The following is a 22641-nucleotide window of genomic DNA, read 5'->3' as shown; positions in this document are numbered from 1 at the left end:
TTTTCTCGGCCCAGTTTGCTCTGGGGTAAAGTTGGAAGCAGGATTTCCTGTGTTCGTTTAAACTAACAGATTTTACGCTGAACTTTTACACGTTTTAAGGAGAAAGGCAGTAAAATTACTTCTAAAAACTCAAATTGTTCCCTTTTAAACGATGAGATTCTCAGATTCTATCTTCTCCTCCAGTGACCAACTCATCCTCCACTTCACATCTAATCTCGGATTCTACAAGACATTTCAACTTTCTCCTGCTTCCATTTCTTTTTCCTGCGTCACTGTGCGACTCTTTGTTTCACTGCCAAGAGAGACAGAGCAAAACTCTGCTCTAGAAACAGCTTAGAAGAAACCTGACGAGGTGGCCTCGGTGGCCCCGGTGGCCCTGGTGGCCCTGGTGGCTCTGGTGGCCCCGGTGGCCCTGGTGGCTCTGTGCACTCATAGAACAGCATCGCCGGGAAGCCGTCCCCCAGGGAGGCGCCCGGCTGAACTCAAGGCTTTAACACAGGCGATCAGACGGGAGGACGGGACTTTCCTTTTGTGTCCATTTTGTAAAAGCAGCAAAGTGTTTTTCAGTCGACGGTGCAGAGCTGCTCGATAGCATCAGGGAGAGCATCACCGTCCTCCCACTTTGCTTCTCTTCAGCTCAAACCATTTCTCTTTGCTCGAGCAGAATTCAATTAAAATGAAAAAGTGCTATAGCTATTTCTATTATGGAAATGGAGAATCACTCAGGACGTTATCTTAAATGTTGTAAAGGCTGAAATCTGCCTCCCAGAGAATCAACACCTCGCTCCTGCAGGTTTGACTCTCATGTTCTGTACTCTACTTGTGACCTGCACTGACATAGCATTGATTGAATGACTTAAAACATGATGTGAGACAATGAAAAACTAGAATGTCAAACTTTCACCTCAACTATCCCTTAAATTCTGCACCACATCCATTATGTTCATTTGGATATAGATCTATAAACATATATAAGTGTTAAAAAGACGCTCATCAGCTTGTTCGTGTGTAGTTTTACTCCATAAAGTTTGAAAAGTAAGAATCTAGAAAGTTTTGGAATCCTCCCGTTGAATAACCGACTCAGTTTTGTTGTGCTGGACTTTAACCGCCCCTCTCTCTCTCTCTCTCTCTCTCTCTCCGTCCTGTTGTTCCCTCTCTTTAATGTCCTCCCTTCTTCCGATGCAGGACAATAGCTTTTACGACCGCCTCGTGAATCAACGAGTGCAGAGGTGGAGGGGAATCAGTGGTGGTGGGGGGGGGGGGGGTGATGGGAGGGGTGGTCGGCTGTATATCTCCCGACCTGATGGGGAGATCGAAGCTTTGGGAGGGCAGGGGTGGGGCTGATACTCGGGGATGATACTCGAGAGGAGCGCTGGAGTGTTAATGAATGACCGCCTGATACAGGCCTGTCATCCCACTGGGAGAGTTAGTGCACTCCGCTGGATGAGGGGAGGAGGTGGCAGCTCGGGGGCGGTGGCGAGGAGCACGGCGTGAGGATCGGGGGGGTGTTTGGAACCGAGCGTGCAGAGTGGGGGGGGGGGGGCAGCGTGGAGACATGTTGAACCACCGTCTGCAAACCGATGCCCCCCCTCCAGAGCCGAGCAGCCATGTGCATCGTCCGTCCTCAATCTCTGCTGCAACCCACCGGACACCATCTGCTGACTCTGAGGTTCAACCTCACATAAAGCATTTCTCTGAAGCTTCAGGGCTCTGCAGGGTGGTCAGTGCGTTTCCTCACGTTGTAAATTACAGCTGAAGACCAGAGGCCGGTCAGGATCTCCTGCCTGGACACACTCACTGTATCACTCATGGCAGATTATAATCTAAAGATGATTTAAAGACAAAAGAAGGAATTAAATGTCTTCGGTATATTCTCCGATATAAAGGCTCTGTCACATGGGCCACCTCTCATTCCTGCTGACACTGCACTCCTCTTGCTATTTGAATAAAGCACCGCCCGTCCATTCTATCCACTATCCATGAATGTAAAACAGCCCCTGATAAATCGTCCATTGTGACGGGAACATGATTACATGAAGCCGCGGCTGTGGGCCGCTCAGCGGGCAGACGGAGCGCCGTGTCACCTCTAAGAGGAAGCTGAATAAATGTCCCCGTCTCCACCAAGGCCCACTTCCTTAATCAGGGTGTCGGATGGTGATGATTAGCTTCCTGCTCCTCGCACGCTCGCTTCCCGGCCTCCCAATCCTCCCTGGAACTCCATCACTGTTAATAATCTGCCCGGGGAGATAATACCCTTCTTTACCTTCACGTAATCCAGCTCTAATCTCAACCGCATTGTCACTTTCCCCTTTTCTAATATCGAATTTCATTTATTCTGACAAGTGCTTTTTTTCCTGGAATCCGGCGGTGCTCCGTATTGAAGGGGAAGGGAATCATATCTAAATCCCTGAGCGAGGTTAAACAACCCCCCCTGGGGGCAGAGTCATCGGAAGGGGGGGGTTGTCTCTCTTCTGCCTCAGGCCACGGCTTCAGAGCAAGGGGGGGGGGATTACCGAAGCATCATTTCATTCAGTGTCCGTTTCCAAAACCTGGATTAGCAGCAAGGAGACAGATTAGTGTTTGTTATCGTGCTTCATGTGCAGGCATCTGTCAAAGCCACTCCTCCATATTTGTGCTATTAAGCTGATATCCACCCCCCCCCCCCCATTTCCTTATATTTCAATTGAAACTACCAGCAGCCGATGCAACGCAGCGTTTAAGCTGCAGGATTCACTCCAGACCTCGTTCACTAAACGCTCCCGTATCTGCAGCCGTTTACTTTCCCAGTTCTAATTAACTGGACGAGGATCCCACGTCTGGCACTGGCATTCAAACTCATTACCTCTAATTCTCCAGCTGAACAGAATACGTTCCTTCTGAATGCATAATGGGGCTGTTTGTGAAATGGATTTGCTGTTTGGGGGAAGTGTGTGAAACATGTTGAGTGGAGTGGGAGCGTGTGTGTCTCTCAGTTGCATCTTCATGCTCAGATGCACCTGAAGGAACACGGTGTGCATCGTGCTTCTCTGAGTGGGAACGATGGGAGTTCACCTTGAGCTATTGATTTCCTGCCACCGTGAACATGTACTGTATATCCATCTCTCTTCTCTCTCTCTCTCTCTGTGCAGAGATCCTGAACGGGGGTGTTTACGTGGACCAGAACAAATTCCTGTGCCACGCCGACACCATCCACTGGCGTGACATTATCAAGAACCCCCAGGCCGAGCTGCTGGTGGTTCCCTCCAACAACAGCAACCTGGGATGTGAGTAGAAAACCAGTAGCTTTGGATGAACATCAAAAAAACGCTGGTCTGTGAAATGTGCTGGCGAAGGCTCCCGTCCCAGCAGCCCCAGCGGTGCCCTCTCCCTCGTTCTCCATCCTGTTTGCCTGCTGGTCATTTGGAAGCTAGATCACAAAGTGTTAGATCAGCGTGTGAGCCTCTCCATTGTGGTGGCTCTGCAGCGAGGCCCATGGAGCTGCTGGACTTAAATCCCAGTGAATCTGACAGCTGGTTGGAAGCTGCCCACTGCCCCCCCGCCGCCCCTCACCCCTCGCCCCTCTCCCCTGGTCCCTGCAGACCCTCATCTCCCTCTGCTCTGGACACTACAGGCCTCGCTCTCCGGCGGCGGACCCTCCCTGTCAGAGAGAGCGGCTGTTAAAGACGGACCCTCTCCAGCTCCTCTGCACGTCCTTTATTCTTCCTGCTCATTCTGAGGCAGCGGCGAGGAAACTAAACTGAAGATGAAGAGACGTGAGGGAGACGTGGACAGATAAACACTGTCCCCCTGTCCCCCACGACCTCTCTTTGTTCTACAACCTGAGCAGAGCGTACTCTGCAGCGTGCTGCCAGCCGCCTGCTCTATAATAAGACTTTTTAAAGTACATGTGTAAAATAAATTGCTATTGTGTTGATGAGATGGCAGCGTGAGAGGAGGAGGACGAGGAAGAGGCAACAAAGAGCGGAGGAGGAGGTGGGCCAAAAGATGACAAGAGAGCGAGTGGGAGTTGAGGTTGCCAAATGGGGGGGGGGCTGTGCCAAGCTGTAGTTAGTATTTAACAGCCCCACTGTGGGAGTGGTTGGAGGGGCATGGTGACAATCGGCTGCTCTGTTCCACTTACTGTGTAATTAACCCGTAGCCAATTAATCTGGATGACGGCAGACTGGAACATGAAGGGTGTGAGCGCTCCGTCAGCCCCCCCGCGTCAGCTCCCCCTCCATCAGCCCCCCCCGTCAGCTCCTCTGTGACGGGGGGGAGTCCAGGCCTGTCTCTCAGTTTTACACAGTAAGTGGGGCGACTGTCGGACGAGTGAAGGAGAGTCAACAGATCTGTCACTGTCGGCAGGCTGGGAAGTTTTAAGGGCATGTGTGTGTGTGTGTGAGTGTGTGTGTGTGTGTGAGTGTGTGTCAAAACTAAATTTGAAGTTTGCTGAGGAGTTGCCTGATGTTATGTGTGTGTGTTTGTGTGTGTGTTCTACAGGCAGACGCTGTCATCGCTCGTGTAACGGACGCTGCTGGGGGCATCAGGAAGACCAGTGTCAGACCCGTGAGTCCACACACACACAGACACACACACACACACACACACACTTAGTCATGTGTGTCACTTGAAGGGAAAGTTCAACCACATAAGTAAATAAAGTTTATTTAACTTTATACCTTTCCCGGAGCTAAGCCACAACGTCCTGCACACAAATGAATAAAACACCATAAAAGTAGAAATAAATATCTGCAACAAGATCCCAATGATTCAACTGGGGGGGGGGGGGGGGTTGTTTAAACTTTAAATCCAGGCTAATGAAATCTGTCAGTGACCTCCTGTATTTACTGAGCCTGCTCAGAGGAATCGAGCATCCTGCAGCGTCTGCTCTAGATTAATCTGTAATCTGCTTTAATCTGTTTAGATCTATTATTATTATTATGATGTGGGGGGGGGGGCTGTCTGACAAACATCTGCTTCAGATGAAGTTAAATAAGATAGAACAACAGAGTTAGTATTCGTGTTTGTCTGCAGCAGCGTTAATAAAACACTGGAGGAACGAGGGCAGCAGGAGAGATGTTGGTGCTGGTTATAATTATGGGATGTTTTAATGTGGTTGTACAGACTGAGAGGCTGTTGTCCTCACACAGACTCCGACTCAGAGCCTTGTTATTTCCCTCTCTCCTGCATCATTATGGTTCCAGCCCGACAGATAGTGAGCGCAGCAGTTTTGAATGCCTGCGCTCCGAGCTGCTGCTTCTCCCTCTGTCGAGCCAATAGGAGGGAGGCCGGAGAACTGGAGGTGCAAGCCAAGTGTGAGCCGGCTAATCACACTGAGGGCGGCAGCTTCCTTCAGAGAATCAGGAAAAACTCTCTTTGGCCCAGCAACAAATAAAGCCGGGCTTTCTGGGGAATTATGAGCCCAGTTGGACGCTGCGGGTCCAGTTGGCCGAGAGGCAGATTTGGTGAATCAGAAGTGTTCGGTAGATATTTGCCCAAACTTTATTGATGTAGGAGAAACTTTCGGTTTGAGGAGAAGAGGCTCGTTGAAGGTGGTGAGAGGAGGAGACGTCCGGCGAGCTGCTGGTTCCTGCTTCAGGAAGGCGTCCTCTTCTTTCTCTCAAAGCACACGGACAAGAAGCTGAAAAGTATCGCGATACCGAATCCCCTGTAAAATGTGTCGTCTCCCTCTATGTGTGTGAACGTGTCAGAACTTTTGTGTGTTTGTGTCAGACCTTTGAAAAGTCTTCTCTGTCTCCCTGTGCAGTGACGAAGACGGTGTGTGCCGAGCAGTGTGACGGTCGCTGCTTCGGGCCGTACGTCAGCGACTGCTGCCACCGCGAGTGTGCCGGCGGCTGCTCGGGTCCCAAGGACACCGACTGCTTCGTACGTCTCACACACACAGACACACACAGACACACACAGACACACACACAATGTCTCTCTTTCCTTCATCTTCTACTTTTTCTCCTCCACCTCCTTCCTGATGTGAACTTTCCACACACACCTCCCCCCGCCCTCCCTCAGCTTCCTTCCCTCTATGGCTCCCTCCAAAGAGCAAATTGGTGATTCAGTGTTCCAATTAATATCAGCTCAACTTCTCCCTGTTGCGCCGACTTGTGGGGGGGAGGAGATTGTGGTTGTAATTCACAGAAAGGTTCATCCAATCCAATTACTGTCGCCTCAGCCTGAAGCCACAGACGACAGAAACACTTCAGAGGATTATGAGGAAACATGTCAGTGTTTACGTCGCGGCTGTGGATCAGTGGCTCCGGCTCTTCTCCTGTTCGGTGTGAAGGAAGTTCCGCATGTGACGGTGAGATGAGAAGCTGCTCTAACACTCGTGCTCTTTGTTTCCAGGCCTGCACCAACTTCAACGACAGCGGGGCGTGTGTGACCCAGTGTCCTCAGCCCTTTGTGTACAACCCCACGTCCTTCCAGTTGGAGCACAACCCCCGAGCCAGGTACACGTACGGAGCCTTCTGCGTCAAGAAGTGTCCACGTGAGTGTCCTCCAGCAGACACACACACACAGACACACAACACTGCCGTCACAAAGATGATCATACCAGAGTTCATGATGAGGTTTGATCGTCTGTGCCGCGGTGTCCGCTGCAGAAGAAGCATTTATCCTCTCGTCTTTCCTGAAATCAGACTCCAGGCCATTACTTAAATCTGAGATGAATGACTCAGACATGAATAAATCAAATGTTGTCTCACTCGACTCGTTGCTGCAGCGTCTGTCTCAGCTTCTGGCAGCCAGAGAGAAAACCAGTCCTGATTCCTCTGGAGTCAGAGAGCAGGGATGGAAGTGAGGCTGCAGCAACAGATTGAACCTTCAAGTCCCACTGATCCTCAAATGAGCAAACCGCACACTCGCACACAAACATGGTTCATTACTCTCCCAGCGCAGTATACACAATTAGTGTTGATCATTATACAAATGTGATTAAAAGATGATTCATTTCTCAGCGTCAGACGAGGAAACGCTGTGACTCAATGGATTCACGTGATGGAATCCACAGTGGGAGTCGTTTGTTATTAACACGGCTTCTGGATCCCACAGATAACTTCGTGGTGGACCACAGCTCCTGTGTCCGAGCATGTCCCAGCAACAAGATGGAGGTGGAGGAGAACCGCATCAAGATGTGCATCCCCTGCACAGACATCTGTCCCAAAGGTAACACAAGGGTTTGGTAAGATCCTGCAGGATAACAGCATGGACGGGCCAATTTGAAATGTGCACAGTAGAGCTCAGACCTCCAAGTCCACTTCTAAACCACCGTTTAAATCCACCAGGTCCTGGTTCCACAGGCTCATAGATGTTAGATCTGTGTATTCTTCTCTCTGAAATCAGTGAAATGTGCAAACCTTGTCAGTGTTGCAGGAGATTATTAAACATTCTTGCATCCACTGCTTTTTGCAGATCCACACCTAAAGATTTATGAGTTCCCTCTTTGCCCCTCCACTGAGTTGTGTGGAAATTCATTCAGTAGCTTTTGAGTTATTATGCTGACGAACAAACTACAGGACCGAGATAAAAACATCCTGAAGATGCTGCAGGTCAAATTTAGACAACGTTGACTAATCCAATGTGAGAAACTAGAGAACTCAACCTATCAGATTCAAACCGTGGCCCACAGACGAGTCGGTCTGAAACCAGTGAGTGTGTGTGAGGAACATGGTTGGGTCGGATGTTTGCAGTTTAAGTGTCGGCGTGTCACCTTGAGTGACTTCTACCTTCTCAGCAGCTCTGATGAAAGTGGGAATGATGATGTGTTTTATTGCCTGTTGTCCCAGGGACTGTCTGCAGATCTGTCTGAGAGAGACGTCCACAGACAACAGATGGAGCTTTATTATATTACATGGAGGACGGTTCCCCCGGCTTCCCTCCACTGCACTGCATTCTACTGTATATACAAGAGCTTACTCAGTTAAACCCGTTTAATCTAATAGCTTCAAGCGAACGGTGATGATACTGGATCAACAGCCGCCCTCAGGAATTACTTCAAAACGCTTTTAAGAGGAAAAGTAATTCATGTATTAACAGAGAAAGCTTAGCTTCCAATAAATATACTTAAGACTTATTCATTTATTGATTCTAATTAATCCAACAAAGCGTCAGCAGGCGTACTCCTCTGTCGGACGGGATCGGGCTACGACCTGGAGGAGGAGCCTGACGCTGCCCAGACAGAGGTCACGTGTTTGACCCTCAGGACATCGAGCGTGTTCCCGTGATGAGATCCTCTCTGACCTGCTCACTGGACCCGAGCAGCAGCTGGAATAACACAAAGTGGAATCAGGCGGCAGCGTCTTCCTGGTGTTCTCACAAAGGCAGCTTCCCCTCCGGAGGGGGGGGCGGCGGCGGGGGTGCGGCGCCCTTTGATTGGCTAATCTCTTGATTGCATGGTCACGCAGCGGGGAGGGGGTAATGAGGGATAGCCCCAGGAACTGTGGGAAATGATAACAAATTAACATTTCAGATATGGAATTGGCTGGTATAAATCACTATCAAGAACTGGTTACCCCACTTAATGCCAACCTGATTCATCATCGCCCCCCCCCCGTCTCTGTCAGAAATACATAGACTGCGAGTGTAATTAATGCAGATGTAATGAATTCATTACAGCGAGGAATTGGCTGCTGATTGGCCCGTGCCTTCACAGCGGGGGGGCCGCGGCCTCGTCCACGGCTCTGGTTTCATGGAGGAGGGAAGAATTAAAAGCTAAGGGGGGTTTGGTGAGGCGAGGTCGGAGCTGCACAAGGACACGTTGAAAGAATCTCTGAAATGATGTGTTCACGGGCGAAAGCAGCAGCACTGTTAGTTACATCAGGTTCATGTGTGACTGTGTGTGTGTGTGTGTGTGTGTTGTGATCTGTCAGTGTGCGACGGCATCGGGACGGGCAGCCTGCAGACGGCTCAGACCGTGGACGCCAGCAACATCCATCTGTTCGTCAACTGCACCAAGATCAACGGGAACCTCATCTTCCTCATCACCGGCATTAAAGGGTGGGTGACGACACACACACACACACACACACACACACACGACTTTCATATTGACCACACAACAACTTTAACCCTGTGTCTGCTTCCTGTCCTCTTCAGGGACATGTATCACGGTATCGGACCTTTGGACCCTGAACGCCTCAACGCGTTCCGCACAGTGAAAGAGATCACAGGTAAAAACCACCTCACTGGACCCACCTGGGAAAACATGTGTGTGTGTCTGTGTGTGTGTGAGTGTGTTAGTGTGTGTGTGTGTTAGTGTGTGTGTGTGTGTAATCTATTAGTCCTCGGAGGCTTCAGGGAAAGATGGAAGCTGATGCTGAAATCTAAAAGCTGGTCTGATGGGTATTATGTTGCTGCTGGTGTGTGTGTGTGTGTGTGTGTGTGTACGTGCTCGCTCTATGTAGAGCAGTGTGTGTTTATTCATTAGCTGTAAGAGGCCTAAAGGGATGAGCGGTACCTCATCTACAAACCCTTTTGTCATATTAAACTGTGACTTGCAGTTGAGCCAAACACCTAATGGAGTGAAACTGCATTTTCATAATGAAAACCAGAGCAATAAGGAAGAGCAATGGCTGCTCTATCCCCCCACGCTTCCTGCTCCATCCCTTTAATGTCGCCTCCACACGTGCTGATTCGATATAATCTGTCATTAAAGCCAAGTGCAGCCGGACAAATTGTGCTGGATATTAAATCCATCTTGGTAATTAGTGTGCGTCGTCTTCTCCGAGGACTGGGCCTTTGTGGGACGGGTTCTTCAGAGTCCTCGTCCTATTTCCTCTGCTTCCTTTGTCCTCGTCTGCTCATTGAAAATCACTTATCAAGGAGCCATTGTGTATTGAATGTCTTTAAACTGTGTGAAGGTTTCCTGAACATCCAGTCGTGGCCGGAGAACATGACGGATCTGAGTGTTTTCTCCAGCCTGGCGACCATCGGAGGCCGAGCTCTCTACAGGTGCTTTTTGTTTCTCCACCTTTTCATTTCCAGCTCGTCCTCCCTTCTTTTTTAAACCTTTAACTCCTCCTCTCCTGCTCCTCCTGCAGTGGAAGTGGTATTTCTCTGCTGATCCTGAAGCAGCGCTGGATCTCCTCCCTCCAGTTCCAGTCGCTGGACGAGATCAGCGCCGGGAACGTTTACATCTTCAACAACAGCCGCTTGTGTTTCTACAACACGGTGAACTGGACGTCTCTCTTCAGGACGCCGAGCCAGAAGGTTCTGATCCGCAACAACCGGGATCCAAAAGAGTGCTGTGAGTACCATAGCACTTCTATTAATTCTACTCTGCAACACTTCAGCGGATTAAATCATCCTTTCTGCAAAAAGTGACTTAATTAAAACACAAACTCCACAAAAGCCGAGCGGCCAAATTAATAAATGTTCAATTCTGCTAAATTAATCTGCAGATATTTGCACCAATTTAAATAATGAACTCTATAAAATGTCCTGGAAATAGTGTCTGGACATTTTCTGGATCCTCTTGTAACTCAACACCCATGAAGTCCTCCTGTGTTCTCCCATGTTTCCAAACCCCCCCCCCCTCGGCCTTGGACATGAAAGCCCGTGTTCATCTCCCTGGGAGGAAAGTGCTTAATGCGTCAGGCGGTGGATTACGCTCGCTGCTGGGGGGGGGGGGGCGACATGTGGTTCTGCTGCAGATGGTGGAAGCTGCGTCCACCAGGAGGTTGGGTTCCTGTCAGGAGAATTAAAACCTTGGATGGAACGTGGACCAAGAGAAGACGCTGTTAGATTTAAAGATCTGGATGAAAGGGGCAAATCCATCTTTGACAATTGCCTTAAGATTCCTCAAGAGAGAAATGTTCAATTAGACCAACATTAAATATCAGTGGTTGAAGGTCAAAGGTCATAGTTCCATCTTTTCTGATCCAGCTCCCCGTGACAGAGACTAAAACAAACTCGTGGGCCACCGTAGTTTTTCTGCTCCCTGCCCGGCTGCAGTTGATATCACCAGCCAGTTAATGAGTGTTGTGTGTGTGTGTGTATGTTAGAGATCAATCTCTTCATTACCCCCCCCCCTGTGTCCACCATTGACTGTTTAGCTGTTGACAAAAGGCTCCTCACCGGGGACGCGTGTGTCACTCACCGACAGACGGGGACACTCCAGTCCAATGAGCGCCATCGATTCTGAAAACAAACAAACAAACTCAGGCTCAGCGTCCTGGGTGGGTCTTTAATTGCAGAGGTGTGGAGAATACAGATGTTATTACCCCCCCCCCCACACACACACACATTAATCCGTGTCCCTCCTTCGTCTCCACAGCTCAGCAGCGGATGGTGTGTGACGGCATGTGTTCGGACGCCGGCTGCTGGGGCCCGGGGCCGGACCAGTGTCTCTCCTGTCGGTTCTTCAGACGAGGGCGCACCTGCGTGGAGTCCTGCAGCCTCTTCGACGGGTGAGTCCACCGTTTGAGCCGCTCTGTGAAACGTAACTCAAGAGAACGAGCGTCTCCCTGAGCGTCAGGTCCTGGTCGCTGCCGGAGGAAGTAGATTCAATTCAAACGGTCCTGATGCATGAGAATGAAGTGGAAACTTCCTCGAGGGCTCTGGAGGAGGAGAGTCTAATTGCCAATTGGCTTGAAGGTAATGAGATGAACCAATAAGGGATCTCACTCGGTGAACTCCAGCAGTGAAAGGAACATTTAGCTGCGTGTTGCTCCCTTTGTCCAAGATGAATCTGATCTCATTACGACTCCACCACAGATATGAGTTTGGGAAATGAGTGACGTTTGTGACAGAGGCCCCTGGAGAGTCCTCACAAACCACTGACGCTCTGTTTCCAGTGTGAATAATCCCATCAGGTCAGTGCTCTGCTCTGAGGCACATCAGAAGCATCAGTGCCAACTCACCTGGGGAGGAGGTCTTCTTTGTAGATTCAGTTTCCAGAACGAGGAGACGCTCTGCATCGAGTTTCCTCCGAGTGTTAAGTCGAGCTCGTGTTTCCCCTCGGGGACGGATGGGAGGAGAGCGCTCACGTTCGAGAGCGGGAGGCGGCGTGCGAGAGCGAGCAACCCTCGGTCATGTCGACTTGTTGCTCCGTCCCTTTTCCCGGCAACGTTTGTGGAAGGGAAGCTTTGAAGCTGCCGAGGAAAACAGCTCACAGCGAAGGCTTTGAAGGAGACGGGCGAGGGGAAGGCGCGTGGCGGGGCGCTGCCGAGCCACGCGCCCCTCCCCTACTGTAAATACACTCGCTGTGATGTATTAGAAGTATCACTGGAAAGGCCCACTTCTGGCGTTGTGTCACTGGTTTGACTGTGGAATCAAAAGTCTATAACCTGAGGGTGTGCCCGCTGTAAGAAGTCACCTCCTGCCAAGAAACACAGCTTCAAAAACGCCTCTTTGGCAGAAAGCAGCAGCTTCTCTTTCTGTCTGATGTGTGTTATACCCGAGCGACTGCTCCTGTGTTCTGCTCAAACCAACAGGAAACTGGATTTGTTCTCCAAAAAGTCGACTTGTGTGTTAGCTGCCTGGATGTTTACCTCGCGAAGTGTCGGGTGAACGATTCTCTGTGTGGTGACAAACTGTGCAGGAGGGGGGGGGGGTTAACGTGAATGAGACTAAAACCAAAGAATAAAACATACAACCAATGGAACTATGGAACAATCTCAAGAAGCTGGCTCAGAATCTCAAAACCCTTGTTTTCCTCTGGATATTCTTTGGTTCAATAACCGTCACCAGTGATAAAACGTGAAACTGTATCTGAGGATTTAGGAGTGGAGGCTGCTGCATGTCTAAATATAACATCTCTCTAATCCAGTGCCGATAGAGAATCACTGTTTCAGCACTTTCCTGCTTTACAAGACAGAACCCAGTAAAAGCCGTGCAGCTGAGTTCAGAGTGGATCAGTCCAGATGATATCTGCTGTTTGGACCTTTTGAATAAAGTTCGAGAGCCATAAATATTTGTGACTAAACTAAACGGAGAGAATTTACGGCCTATTTGTTGAAAAACATAAAATATCAAGACTACATTCAGCTGCATGTGATAAACATCTGTTTCCTAAATCTAACTGTACTGCACTGCACATGATCTTAATATCTTTGTTCACCTTGAACCTGTGTTCCTCTATTGACCGGATTTAATCTCATTAAATATGTTTTGGGCTTTGGTGATTCTCAAACCTCCAGATTCCTCCGCCCGCCCTCGTTATGTCTCCGCTCTTAATGAGGAGCGGCACTAATTCCCCCCCGTTTCTACATCAGTTGAATAAAACAAAGGCTGAGCAGAGGAGAGGGGAGAGGAGATGAAGTCCGCTGGGTCGTGGGAGGAGGGAGGCTGCAGATTATGGAGGCGTTGAAAGTGTTTAATTAAAACAGTTGCTCTGGTGGGTTTGGCCGCTCTGTGGTCTGAGCGGTGGCCGCAGTCTGTAACCGGGCTAATCCCCGCCAGGCCGCCGCCCCCTCCGCCGGGGCCGCGGTGCACACTTCCAGCCGTGAAGGGGGCCAATCAGGAGGAACAGCTTGGACTGAATGGAAATGACCCTTGAGAGCGCCGCTGCCGAGGTCTTTGTCTCCCGCCCATTCTCCTCATGTGCAGTTTTCTTTTTACCTCGTGCAACAAAGGAGATCTCTCCTCGCCGTTTAAAGGATTCCCATGGATGGAGCTTCCAGGAGAGAAACCTAATTTATTTTGGAACGAGGGACAGAAAGAAGACAAAGAAGGAATGTGAGGAGAGCAATGGGACTTTCCTTTTGAGTCCAAAACATTATTAATAAGAGGAAACTCCGTGTGTTAGGACACCTTGTGCAAAAACGCCCCGACGCCAACACTCAGCAGAAAAGAATCCTATGGTCTTTATTGTTGCCTCTTAAATGTGATACAACTTGTACGTCTCTCTTCTGTTTGTGTTTCTTTTAGCTGCACAAAGTCTGAGAGAATTTATTCTAATATTCAACAGTGGAAAATGCAAAAACACCCACAGGGGATGTGAGTCTGCTGCTGCAAGATCATATAAAAACAGCTCACCAAGAGGAATCTGTTGGATCTTTATTCCACGCACATGCAAAAACAAACACAACACACACAAACACACAGGGCTGCTCTCCTCTCGTTAGCCCAGCGCTGTGGGAAAGGGGCTTGTTTGGTAACGGGGTGAATCCTCCACTGAGGGTGTGTGTGTCCTGTGTGTGTCCTGTGTGTGTCCTGTGTGTGTCCTGTGTGTGTCCTGTGTGTGTCCTGTGTGCGTCAGCCGATCGATCGCTCTGAAGTGAAAAGTGTTTCTGATCGGCAGCGGTCGGTATCGACAGCAGCCGGGCTCGGCTCGCCGGGGCCGCTCACTTCAAAACAGAATCCCAAGATAATAATCTCATTCAGAGACAAACAAGGGAGAGGGTTATAGATCGGCTACACGCACACACACATGGACACACACACACACACACATGCATAGATGTATAAGGATTCAACAGTATGGCCTCAGGCTCTGTGCAGCTTCTGCCGATATAATTGCTGCGTATAAACCCGATATTGAGCTTTGTTGTTTACCTCCTTCCTTCAGAAGAGGCCGTCATGGAAGCAGCTTCATGCAACCCTCTGAGGCTGTTCTCACACATGAGGATGTTCACAGAACTGGGTTTTCAGTTTGTGTTTCTCGTGTGAAGCAGGATTCTCCTACCAGTTGCACAAACTGCAGTGATTTGACAAACACCTCCTCCTCCTCCTGCTCCTCCTCCTCCTCCTGCTCCTCCTCCTTCCTCCTCCTCCTCCTTCCTCCTCCTCCTCCTCCTCCTCCTCCCTCCTCACCTGAACAACAACCGTCACCTTCTCCCTGTTCTCTTCCACCACCCTTCCTCGTTTCTCCCTTCCCTCCCAGCAGCTCTCTATACATCCCCTCTGTTTTTCCTGTGATTTAAAAAGCTGTTCATTATTCCGGACTCTGCTCTGTGAGCATATTGACCACACTAACACTTTAACTTAACCAGTCTCGGGCAGCGGGCTGGCCTGCGTGCCCCATGGCCAGGGGGCGCTCTTTCTGTAGGAATCATGGAGACGTATGAGTAGATGAAGGTTTAACCTTGATTTCTCGCTGCTGTTGATTTAAAATCAAAGAGGCTCCTATGTTCAGCGAGCGCACACATGCACACAGCGCACTTCAAAATCTCCCCTCAGCAGGCTCTTAATCAATATTTCAATGTGGCTACGCTCTCAAATCTATAATGCATGCGTCTCTATCTGGATTTCTGTCTCTATCAGGGAAGTGCGGGAGTTCTCCAATGGATCCGTGTGTCTGGAGTGTGACAGCCAGTGTGAGCAGATGGATGGGAACGCCATGACGTGTCTGGGACAGGTGAGAGCTCGACTCACACTCGCTCCTCTTCCGCCTCCTTCCCACTTCACAATACTTTCTCTAGAAGAAGACTTTCCCCATTTAGATTAAAACCACTCCTCTCATTCCTCTGGGGGAGACAGTCTCATATCTGCTGTTTGCCAGACTGGATTTCCACCTGATTATCTGTGAGTCTGTTTTGCATGCAGGATTCCAGAAGATATAAGTGTTGTGTTTGCTAAGGTGAGCGGGAGGTTAATGGGAGGAATGATAAACTGCCGGGGCTACTTCAGGAGGAAAGCTTTTGGCAAACACACTCAAAACAGTCAAATGAGATTAGTTTGTGACCTTCCCATAAAGTCACTGTTGAGTCTCGGATGTGATCCCAGCGCAGGTCTCCAAAGTGTTCGAATCCCCCTTTGAAATGTCTCATGAGCTAAGAACTCAAATATAGATTTCTCTAACGGGTAAAATAAGAAAACGTGACAACACAACTTCCATATTTCATTTAAGAGGATCAGCAACACGTCAAACACATCTGCAGTGTAAAGGAATAAACAGGGTTCTTTCCAAAAAAGAATACAAGTTTAAAGCAACAGTGTGTAACTTACACTGAGCAACAGCGCCCCCTGCCGTCTCGTGTGGTGGTGAATCCTTTTGGGCTCCGTGCCCAAGTGATGAAGCGGTTTTCAAGTAAAGAGAAACTTATTATTTATAGCTTTAAAACTATTTTAAAACTTCATGTTCATATGTTTGTATAAACTCTGGTGTCGTGGAACCTGTTAACAGCCTCCTGGTGCCAATGTTTTAGGAAATAACTTTTATTTACAAAATATTCATGAGCTAGTTTGAAAGAGTTGTGTCTTTAAAAGTGTTTTTATCTGGTTTCGGGGGACGTGCACATGTTTGGTTCACTTTGCAGAAAGTTGTATTTAATGTGCTGCACAACTTGTTTAGCAGAATTTAGTGGTTGTGTGCGTAACCTTTCCTGACTGTCCCTCGGGCGAGCGAGTGAGAGGCAGAGAGAGAGAGGCAGAGAGAGAGAGGCAAAGAGAGAGAGAGAGATAGTTTGAGATGCTGGTCACAGTTGAGTAGTAAATAACAGCGGAGTCAATCACCCAGCGACGCCCTCACACTCACACACACATGCACACGGACACACTCCGATGCATCCAGACATCTGTATGCATCCTCACTGACACACACACGCATGCATACGCACAAACATGCAAAGTGAGAATAATCTTTATTGATGGCGTGTGTCTGAATGTGTCAGACGGCGTGAGGAGCTGTCCGTCAGGTCACGGCTGTCATCGTTAGCATCCGTGCGCGGCAGCAAAGCCTCCAGAATACACACACACACACACACACACACACACACACACACACAGAGAGAGAGAGAGAGTCCACGTACACACACGCAGATCTTTGCAGGAATCACACTTCAGTCAAGCACCTTCATCACACAGACACACACACAAGGAGTTGAGGCAGATTTTCTTTCCCTACTTTCACACACACAGACACACACACACACTCTCCCCCTGACTAATTCATGACTGGGCTGCAGCTGAGTTGTGCTCAGTTACCACTTGTCATCTCCTCCATCCCAGTCGATGTGCGTTTCCTTGACTCGACCTGACTCCTGATGCTGTTGGACGATTCCAGCAGATGTGTGTTTGAATCCACTCGGGGCAGTTTGGCTCCACACGTGATAATCGACTGAATGATATTCATGTGGGTCGTGCTAGCTGCGTTAGCCGCGGTCAGGAAGTGAGCAAATTGACATGAATCACCGGGTGTAAATTTGATTCCCTCTCCTCTCATATTTCTTTCTACATTTCCATTCTCTCCATCGCTTTATCCCATTCCATGTTCCCTAACTTCATTTTATCCCTTTGCTTTCCTTCACCCCTCGGCCAATCATCTTTATTCACCCCTCTCCTCCTTTTCAAATCCTTTTACTGCACCCTCCGCCTCTTCCTCTATTTATTCTGCCCCTGTCCTCCTCCTCCTCCGAATGCCATCCTCTCATCTCTCTCCTCTCAGGGCCCGGACCAGTGCGTGAAATGTCTCCACTTCAAAGATGGACCCAACTGCGTGGAGAAGTGCCCCGACGGGCTGCAGGGAGCCAACAGTTTCATCTTCAAATACGCCAAGGCCAACAATGAGTGTCATCCCTGCCACGCCAACTGCACCCAGGGGTAAGAGAAGGCTGATGCATGGAGATGTGTGTGTCTGTGCTGCAGAACACGACTGTTCTTTCAGGTGTTTGCTCGTCTTTTTACTTCCCGAGTCTCCTCTGGCGTTGGTGCTGTTGAAAGCATCGTGGAGACGCCCCGGTGACCTGGAGGACATGCAGCACCTCCCTGCCGAGGAGTGAAAGAAGGAAAGAGAGAGAAGAGGCAGATGACTTGTGCAGATTCCCCGAGCTGCTGCCGGCTCCTGGGGCAGAATGCATTGACCCTGAAGGCCAGAGCGGGTGAACTCTGAAAGATGGGATGGGTGCAGGGAGAGGGGGAGATCAGGGGAGATGGGGGGGGGGGCGGGCGCAGCAGAGAGAGAACGAGAGGAACGGCTGCTAACGAAGGAGTAGGTGGAGGAGGTGGAGGAGGTGCAGGAGAGGACCTACATACAGAAGCGCTTCTATAGAAAGTACATGTTTTTCCTCTGTGATGGGAGGAAGCCACGAATCAAAAATCTGCTCCAGCAAAGAGCGGATTTACACCGTCTCATAATTCAGATGCAGCTGATCATAGTCGGTGCAGCGACAGGACTCGGTCTCTCTGCGTGGCGCTGGTAGAACATTAAAGAAAGTCCACCTCAGCACTAGAGAGGACACCTGCTGCTGCTGCTGTCACACACAATGAGGTTTCACACGAGCAGGAGGCGGAGCAGGGAACTGAGGAGTCCAGCTCTCACACGATTCATCAATGGTTAGTTAATGTAGAGCAACATGGAGGATTGATGATGATTCACCTGCAAAGATCCTTCTTCAGTCTCAGGTTCTCACACATGAGCATTTATTGTTTTAACTCCGGCTTCTGTCGTGAAGTGAATTTTAAACGTGCAAAAAAAAAACAAGCACTTAGGAAATCATCAACCTGTTAATTGATGATGCACTTTGAAAAATGTTTTTAGGCCAATTAGAACGTGGGGTTTTAAATTAGGGGTTAAAGCAATTAAAGCTTTTTTGTGTCTCTAGTCAAGAGATGGATGAGAGGATTTAAACTGTTTTCATGTGGGAACCATTTACCAAACTAAAATATCTCTAAATAGATTTTTATATCATCAAAAATATAATTAAAACCAAACTTACTGTCTCTCTCTCTCTCTCAGCTCCTCTCTCTCCGTTACTCTCCATCTCTTCGATATTTTCCGACTTGATAAAAATGAAGCTGAAATCAATACATGCAAACAGGGCTGGAGAATATGACAGCTGATTTGTTTAAAAAGCTGAAGGTGAATCCAAATAAAAGGAAGTGTCTCTCCTGGAAGTGAGGTGTTGATGGAGTTGATGATGTCTGGTTGCAGACCTTCTTTACATCTTCATCCTCTTCTCTCGCTCATCTTTTAAACTCTCCTCTCTGACTTTGACCTTCTAGCTTTTAGCTCTTAACGAAAACAGGGAGGACAGCGTCAGAGACAACCACACAGAGACAGTGAGGAGGACATCGTGTCCTGTCTCTCACGTCCAGGGAGCTAAGTCCGTCCTCCTGTAGATGTTGATAACGTGAGAGCCGCTTTAGAGACTTTTTAAAAGACGGACGAGAGATGAGGACAAAGGACGCAGAAGCAGAACATCGGATAAAGGTGAAAAGCCGAATTGAGGATGAGGGTGAGGTCATAATTCTTCACATGACAGATTTCAGTCACACACGTTCCTGACGCTGTGAAGACTAATCTGTCAGTGGCATGACAACACCTCCATCAGGCCTTGTCCTTTTATCCCCCCCCCCCTCCAGCCGCGGCGTGCTGAGGATTAACATCCCGGTGGAGGCTGAGGCCGGGGATTTGAGGGTGTGAGCCAAAGTGAGACATTACAGAGGTCAGAGGTCAGTGTCAGGAGAGAGTCGTGCTGCTGGAGGACGATGAAACAGACACACAAAACCAGCTCAGGTTCCAGAGTGAGAGGCAGCGAGTGGTTACTGACAGACCACTTCTCTGTTCTCTGGTTGAGTCAGGGAACTCTGTCGCTCATGTGCACACACACACAGAAACACACACACACACACAGTGGATACGGCCGCTGATTGCTCTCTAATTAGCGATTTGGTGCACCAGTTAATTGACAGCAAAGCGACTTTTAGAGGAGCCACAGTTGTCACCGATTTAATTCCAAAGTTAGCTCGCTCTTCTAATTTGCTTTATAATTTGTTGTGTCTCGCAGCATCCGTGCACACACACACACACACAGACACACACAGACACACACAAGCATTCTGAAATTGTTCTCCTGTGTCTACCCTGCTGTTCAAGCCGTCCACTCAAGGAGTGAGAATTAATGAGCAGCTCGGAGTCGCTCTAATCACTTCCTGCTTCCCTCATGTTAGAACCTGCACTGGTCTCTAATCAGATTGTGATCGGCTCCACGTTCCACTGCCTCTGAGTGTTGACGGGAGAAAAGAGCAGAGGAGGTGCTTCTCCTGTTCAGAGAGCAGCTGGATGGGATTCTGGTAAAGACGCTGATTCACAGGGAGACGGGTTGACATCAGCAAATGAGGACCAAGTAGAATCATCAAGGTTTTCTTAGATCTAAAAATAAAAAATAGATAATGGATGAGAACAGACTTCATTTCATGATTTTATCAGAAAAGTTTCATCAGACCTGCAGGGACACAGAAACCAGGTGTCGACAAAACAAAAGTGTGTTGTTCTGCAGATTTTCTGAACAGACAGTTTCTCCTCTTTTGTTCAACGATCAACGCATCGATATTATAAATATATAAAACACTGTAAACAGCAGCTTTTAGGTTTTAACAAAGATTTTAGCATTTAAATATCACGTGAAGAAGAAGGACGCCTCCTCCTGTCATATTGACGGGTGGTCGGTTGTGTGTAACGTTCCCATTTCCACTGGTCCCTGCCCAGTGACAGCTGATGGACGTGGGAGAAAGACATCTCCAGGTCCCTGTCTTAATGGATGATCTCTGCTTTGTCTGTCCTGCAGGTGCATCGGACACAGACTCCAGGACTGTGTGGGGATGATGGACAGGTAAGAGACGACGTCCGGCCGCCGCTCTTTAAAGTCACGACTACAAACTGTCTCTCTCTCTCTCATGAACAACCAGTCTTCTGTCTGTTGTGTGTTTTATCTTTGACACATTATTTACTGCTTGTCGATTTGTATTTTGTGTCACTTAGATTTTGGAGATTCTGCGTCAGCGAGCTCACATGGAATTTTTATTCTCAGAGGGAAACGTGTTATTTATAAGCCATTATTATTAACGATGGTACAAATGATTGACTCTAGCCTCTGATTTCCCAGAGAACAATTCATAGATCTTAAAGAAAACAATGGGGCCTGTTCAGAGGACAGTGGAGTGTGAGTTTGTGCAGCTTGATTGGATTGAAGGGACTTTTGGGCCTTGATGAAAGAACAGAGGTACGCTGAAGATGCAGCAACAAATAAAACCTAAAAACACTTGAGTTTGACAATAAGATCAAATTCAAACGAGCTACACACTTGTTAGACTTCAGCCAAACCAGTGAACCCTTAAAGAAAGAGGAGGGTGAGGTTTTAATCAGAGGAAACTGAGACGAGACCTTTCTCTTGTCCTCTGGGAGACGTCTGCTGAGTCTCCAGTCCCCCGGTTGTTCTCACAGTGGCATTATTCCCTCGTCTCATCCGGTGACCCCCCTGTGTCCCTCGTTCTGCTGTGAACCTTCTCCCCCTTCTAATGAGAAGAAGTCCTTCTCCTTCTCCCCCCCCCCCCCAGGTGCTTTCTCTCTCCTGTTTCAGTTGTCTTTCCTTTCGTTGCTGTATATAAACGTCTCTTTACCCAGAATTCTCTAGTGTTTTTCATCTCTCTATTCTCCCTCTCCTCCCCTCTGTGTCTTGTTGTTTCCTCGGTATGAGGTTGTCGTTGAATCTCCTTGTCTTTGACCCCCTTTCGACCCAGTCCTTCCAAACTGCTGCATTGCTATTCACCACATAGCCGAGGATCTCATTAAGCCCGCAGCCTCTTTGTGCGTCTCCAGATCCCCGTTCTTTAGTCCGTCCCAATCGATACGGAGAACGCTGTGGCACCTTGCTCCACCACAGCTGCACGCTACATGAGTCTTCCATTAGCTGCTAATGGCCTCTGCAGCTAATAGAGTTTTGAGTGTTACGTAGAAGCAGGTCTTATTTTATGCTCCGTGGCTGTGTTGTGTTAAAAGAGGGTTAGAAGAAGAGTGTGGCACCGAGGAGCGAGTGGAAATAAAGATGGAAGAGAGATTGTGGGGAAAGAAGGGGAAGAATAAAGATGGAGAGTGTCAGAAAGACAGAATGGAGTGGTGGTGGAGCAGAAGACAAAAGTGCAAGAGGTATGTAAATGGCAAAAGCATTAGTGGCATCATTAGTGCAGAGGAAGAGCTTTTAACTTCCAACCTTTACACCCGCTGTGAGTTTAACTCCTCACCTGCTCCCGCTTTGAAACTCACAGACATGATGCTGAGAGGAGCTAGAAGGGATTCACCCTCCTTCAAGAACCAAGTGTAAACACCTGAAACACAGTGAAGACTTCAGATCCACACAATTTGAGAGAATCCTGGTGATGTTTGTAAGTGTCTTGAGGTTTCTGCAGCGTTGACGCCTCCTCTCTTCCTCCCTCTCTGCAGGACGCCGCTCATAGCAGCCGGCATCATCGGGGGTCTGTTCATCATCGTCATCCTGGGCCTCAGCGTCGCCGTGTACGTCCGCCGCAAGAGCATCAAGAAGAAGAGGGCCTTGAGGCGCTTCCTGGAGACGGAGGTGAGAGGACGGAGGACACAACTCTCTTTTTATTTGCTCATTTGTCTCTGAAGATACAGAGCAGGAGAATCTAGAAAATAAATGAGTCCTGTATTTGTCCTGTGTGATCAGCAGTGAATTACCGGTGTGTAATGAGCTTCATTGATCCCAGAGGGGGGGTTGTGAAAAGACGGCCACGTTACGATGACTGGGACAAAACACAAAGTTTATATTTTTGCAGACGAGCTCAACAGACGTCTTTCTGAATCTGATTTTCTTGCTGTCGGACGCCAAACACAATTAGACTCATAAGCAAACCTTGAGACATTAAACCTTGGCTGTGGTCCTTAGCCAAACCGCGCAGTGCGTATATAGAAGGGTTTTCAAATTATGCCCGGCCGCCGTCGGCCCATCGATCCGGCCTTGAGGAGGCTTCACT

The 22641-nt window shown here is 48.8% G+C and overlaps 1 protein-coding gene across 1 annotated transcript in view; it reads left to right on the top strand.

The window, feature by feature from the left end:
- The window catches only part of LOC133933829 (receptor tyrosine-protein kinase erbB-4-like), a 161948-nt gene that overhangs the window by 110134 nt on the left and 29173 nt on the right, over positions 1 to 22641 (top strand). The window contains exons 4-17 of the mRNA XM_062381066.1: positions 3129 to 3263; positions 4480 to 4545; positions 5747 to 5865; positions 6340 to 6481; positions 7045 to 7158; positions 8862 to 8988; positions 9088 to 9161; positions 9852 to 9942; positions 10032 to 10237; positions 11267 to 11399; positions 15196 to 15289; positions 17318 to 17472; positions 20439 to 20483; positions 22091 to 22223. Coding sequence (XP_062237050.1) covers positions 3129 to 3263; positions 4480 to 4545; positions 5747 to 5865; positions 6340 to 6481; positions 7045 to 7158; positions 8862 to 8988; positions 9088 to 9161; positions 9852 to 9942; positions 10032 to 10237; positions 11267 to 11399; positions 15196 to 15289; positions 17318 to 17472; positions 20439 to 20483; positions 22091 to 22223 — 1634 coding nt within the window. The remainder of the gene's footprint in view (positions 1 to 3128; positions 3264 to 4479; positions 4546 to 5746; positions 5866 to 6339; positions 6482 to 7044; positions 7159 to 8861; positions 8989 to 9087; positions 9162 to 9851; positions 9943 to 10031; positions 10238 to 11266; positions 11400 to 15195; positions 15290 to 17317; positions 17473 to 20438; positions 20484 to 22090; positions 22224 to 22641) is intronic.

This window comes from Platichthys flesus, chromosome 22, assembly GCF_949316205.1.
Source record: "Platichthys flesus chromosome 22, fPlaFle2.1, whole genome shotgun sequence".
Lineage (NCBI taxonomy): Eukaryota > Metazoa > Chordata > Actinopteri > Pleuronectiformes > Pleuronectidae > Platichthys > Platichthys flesus.
This window is presented reverse-complemented; position numbering and strand designations above follow the sequence as displayed.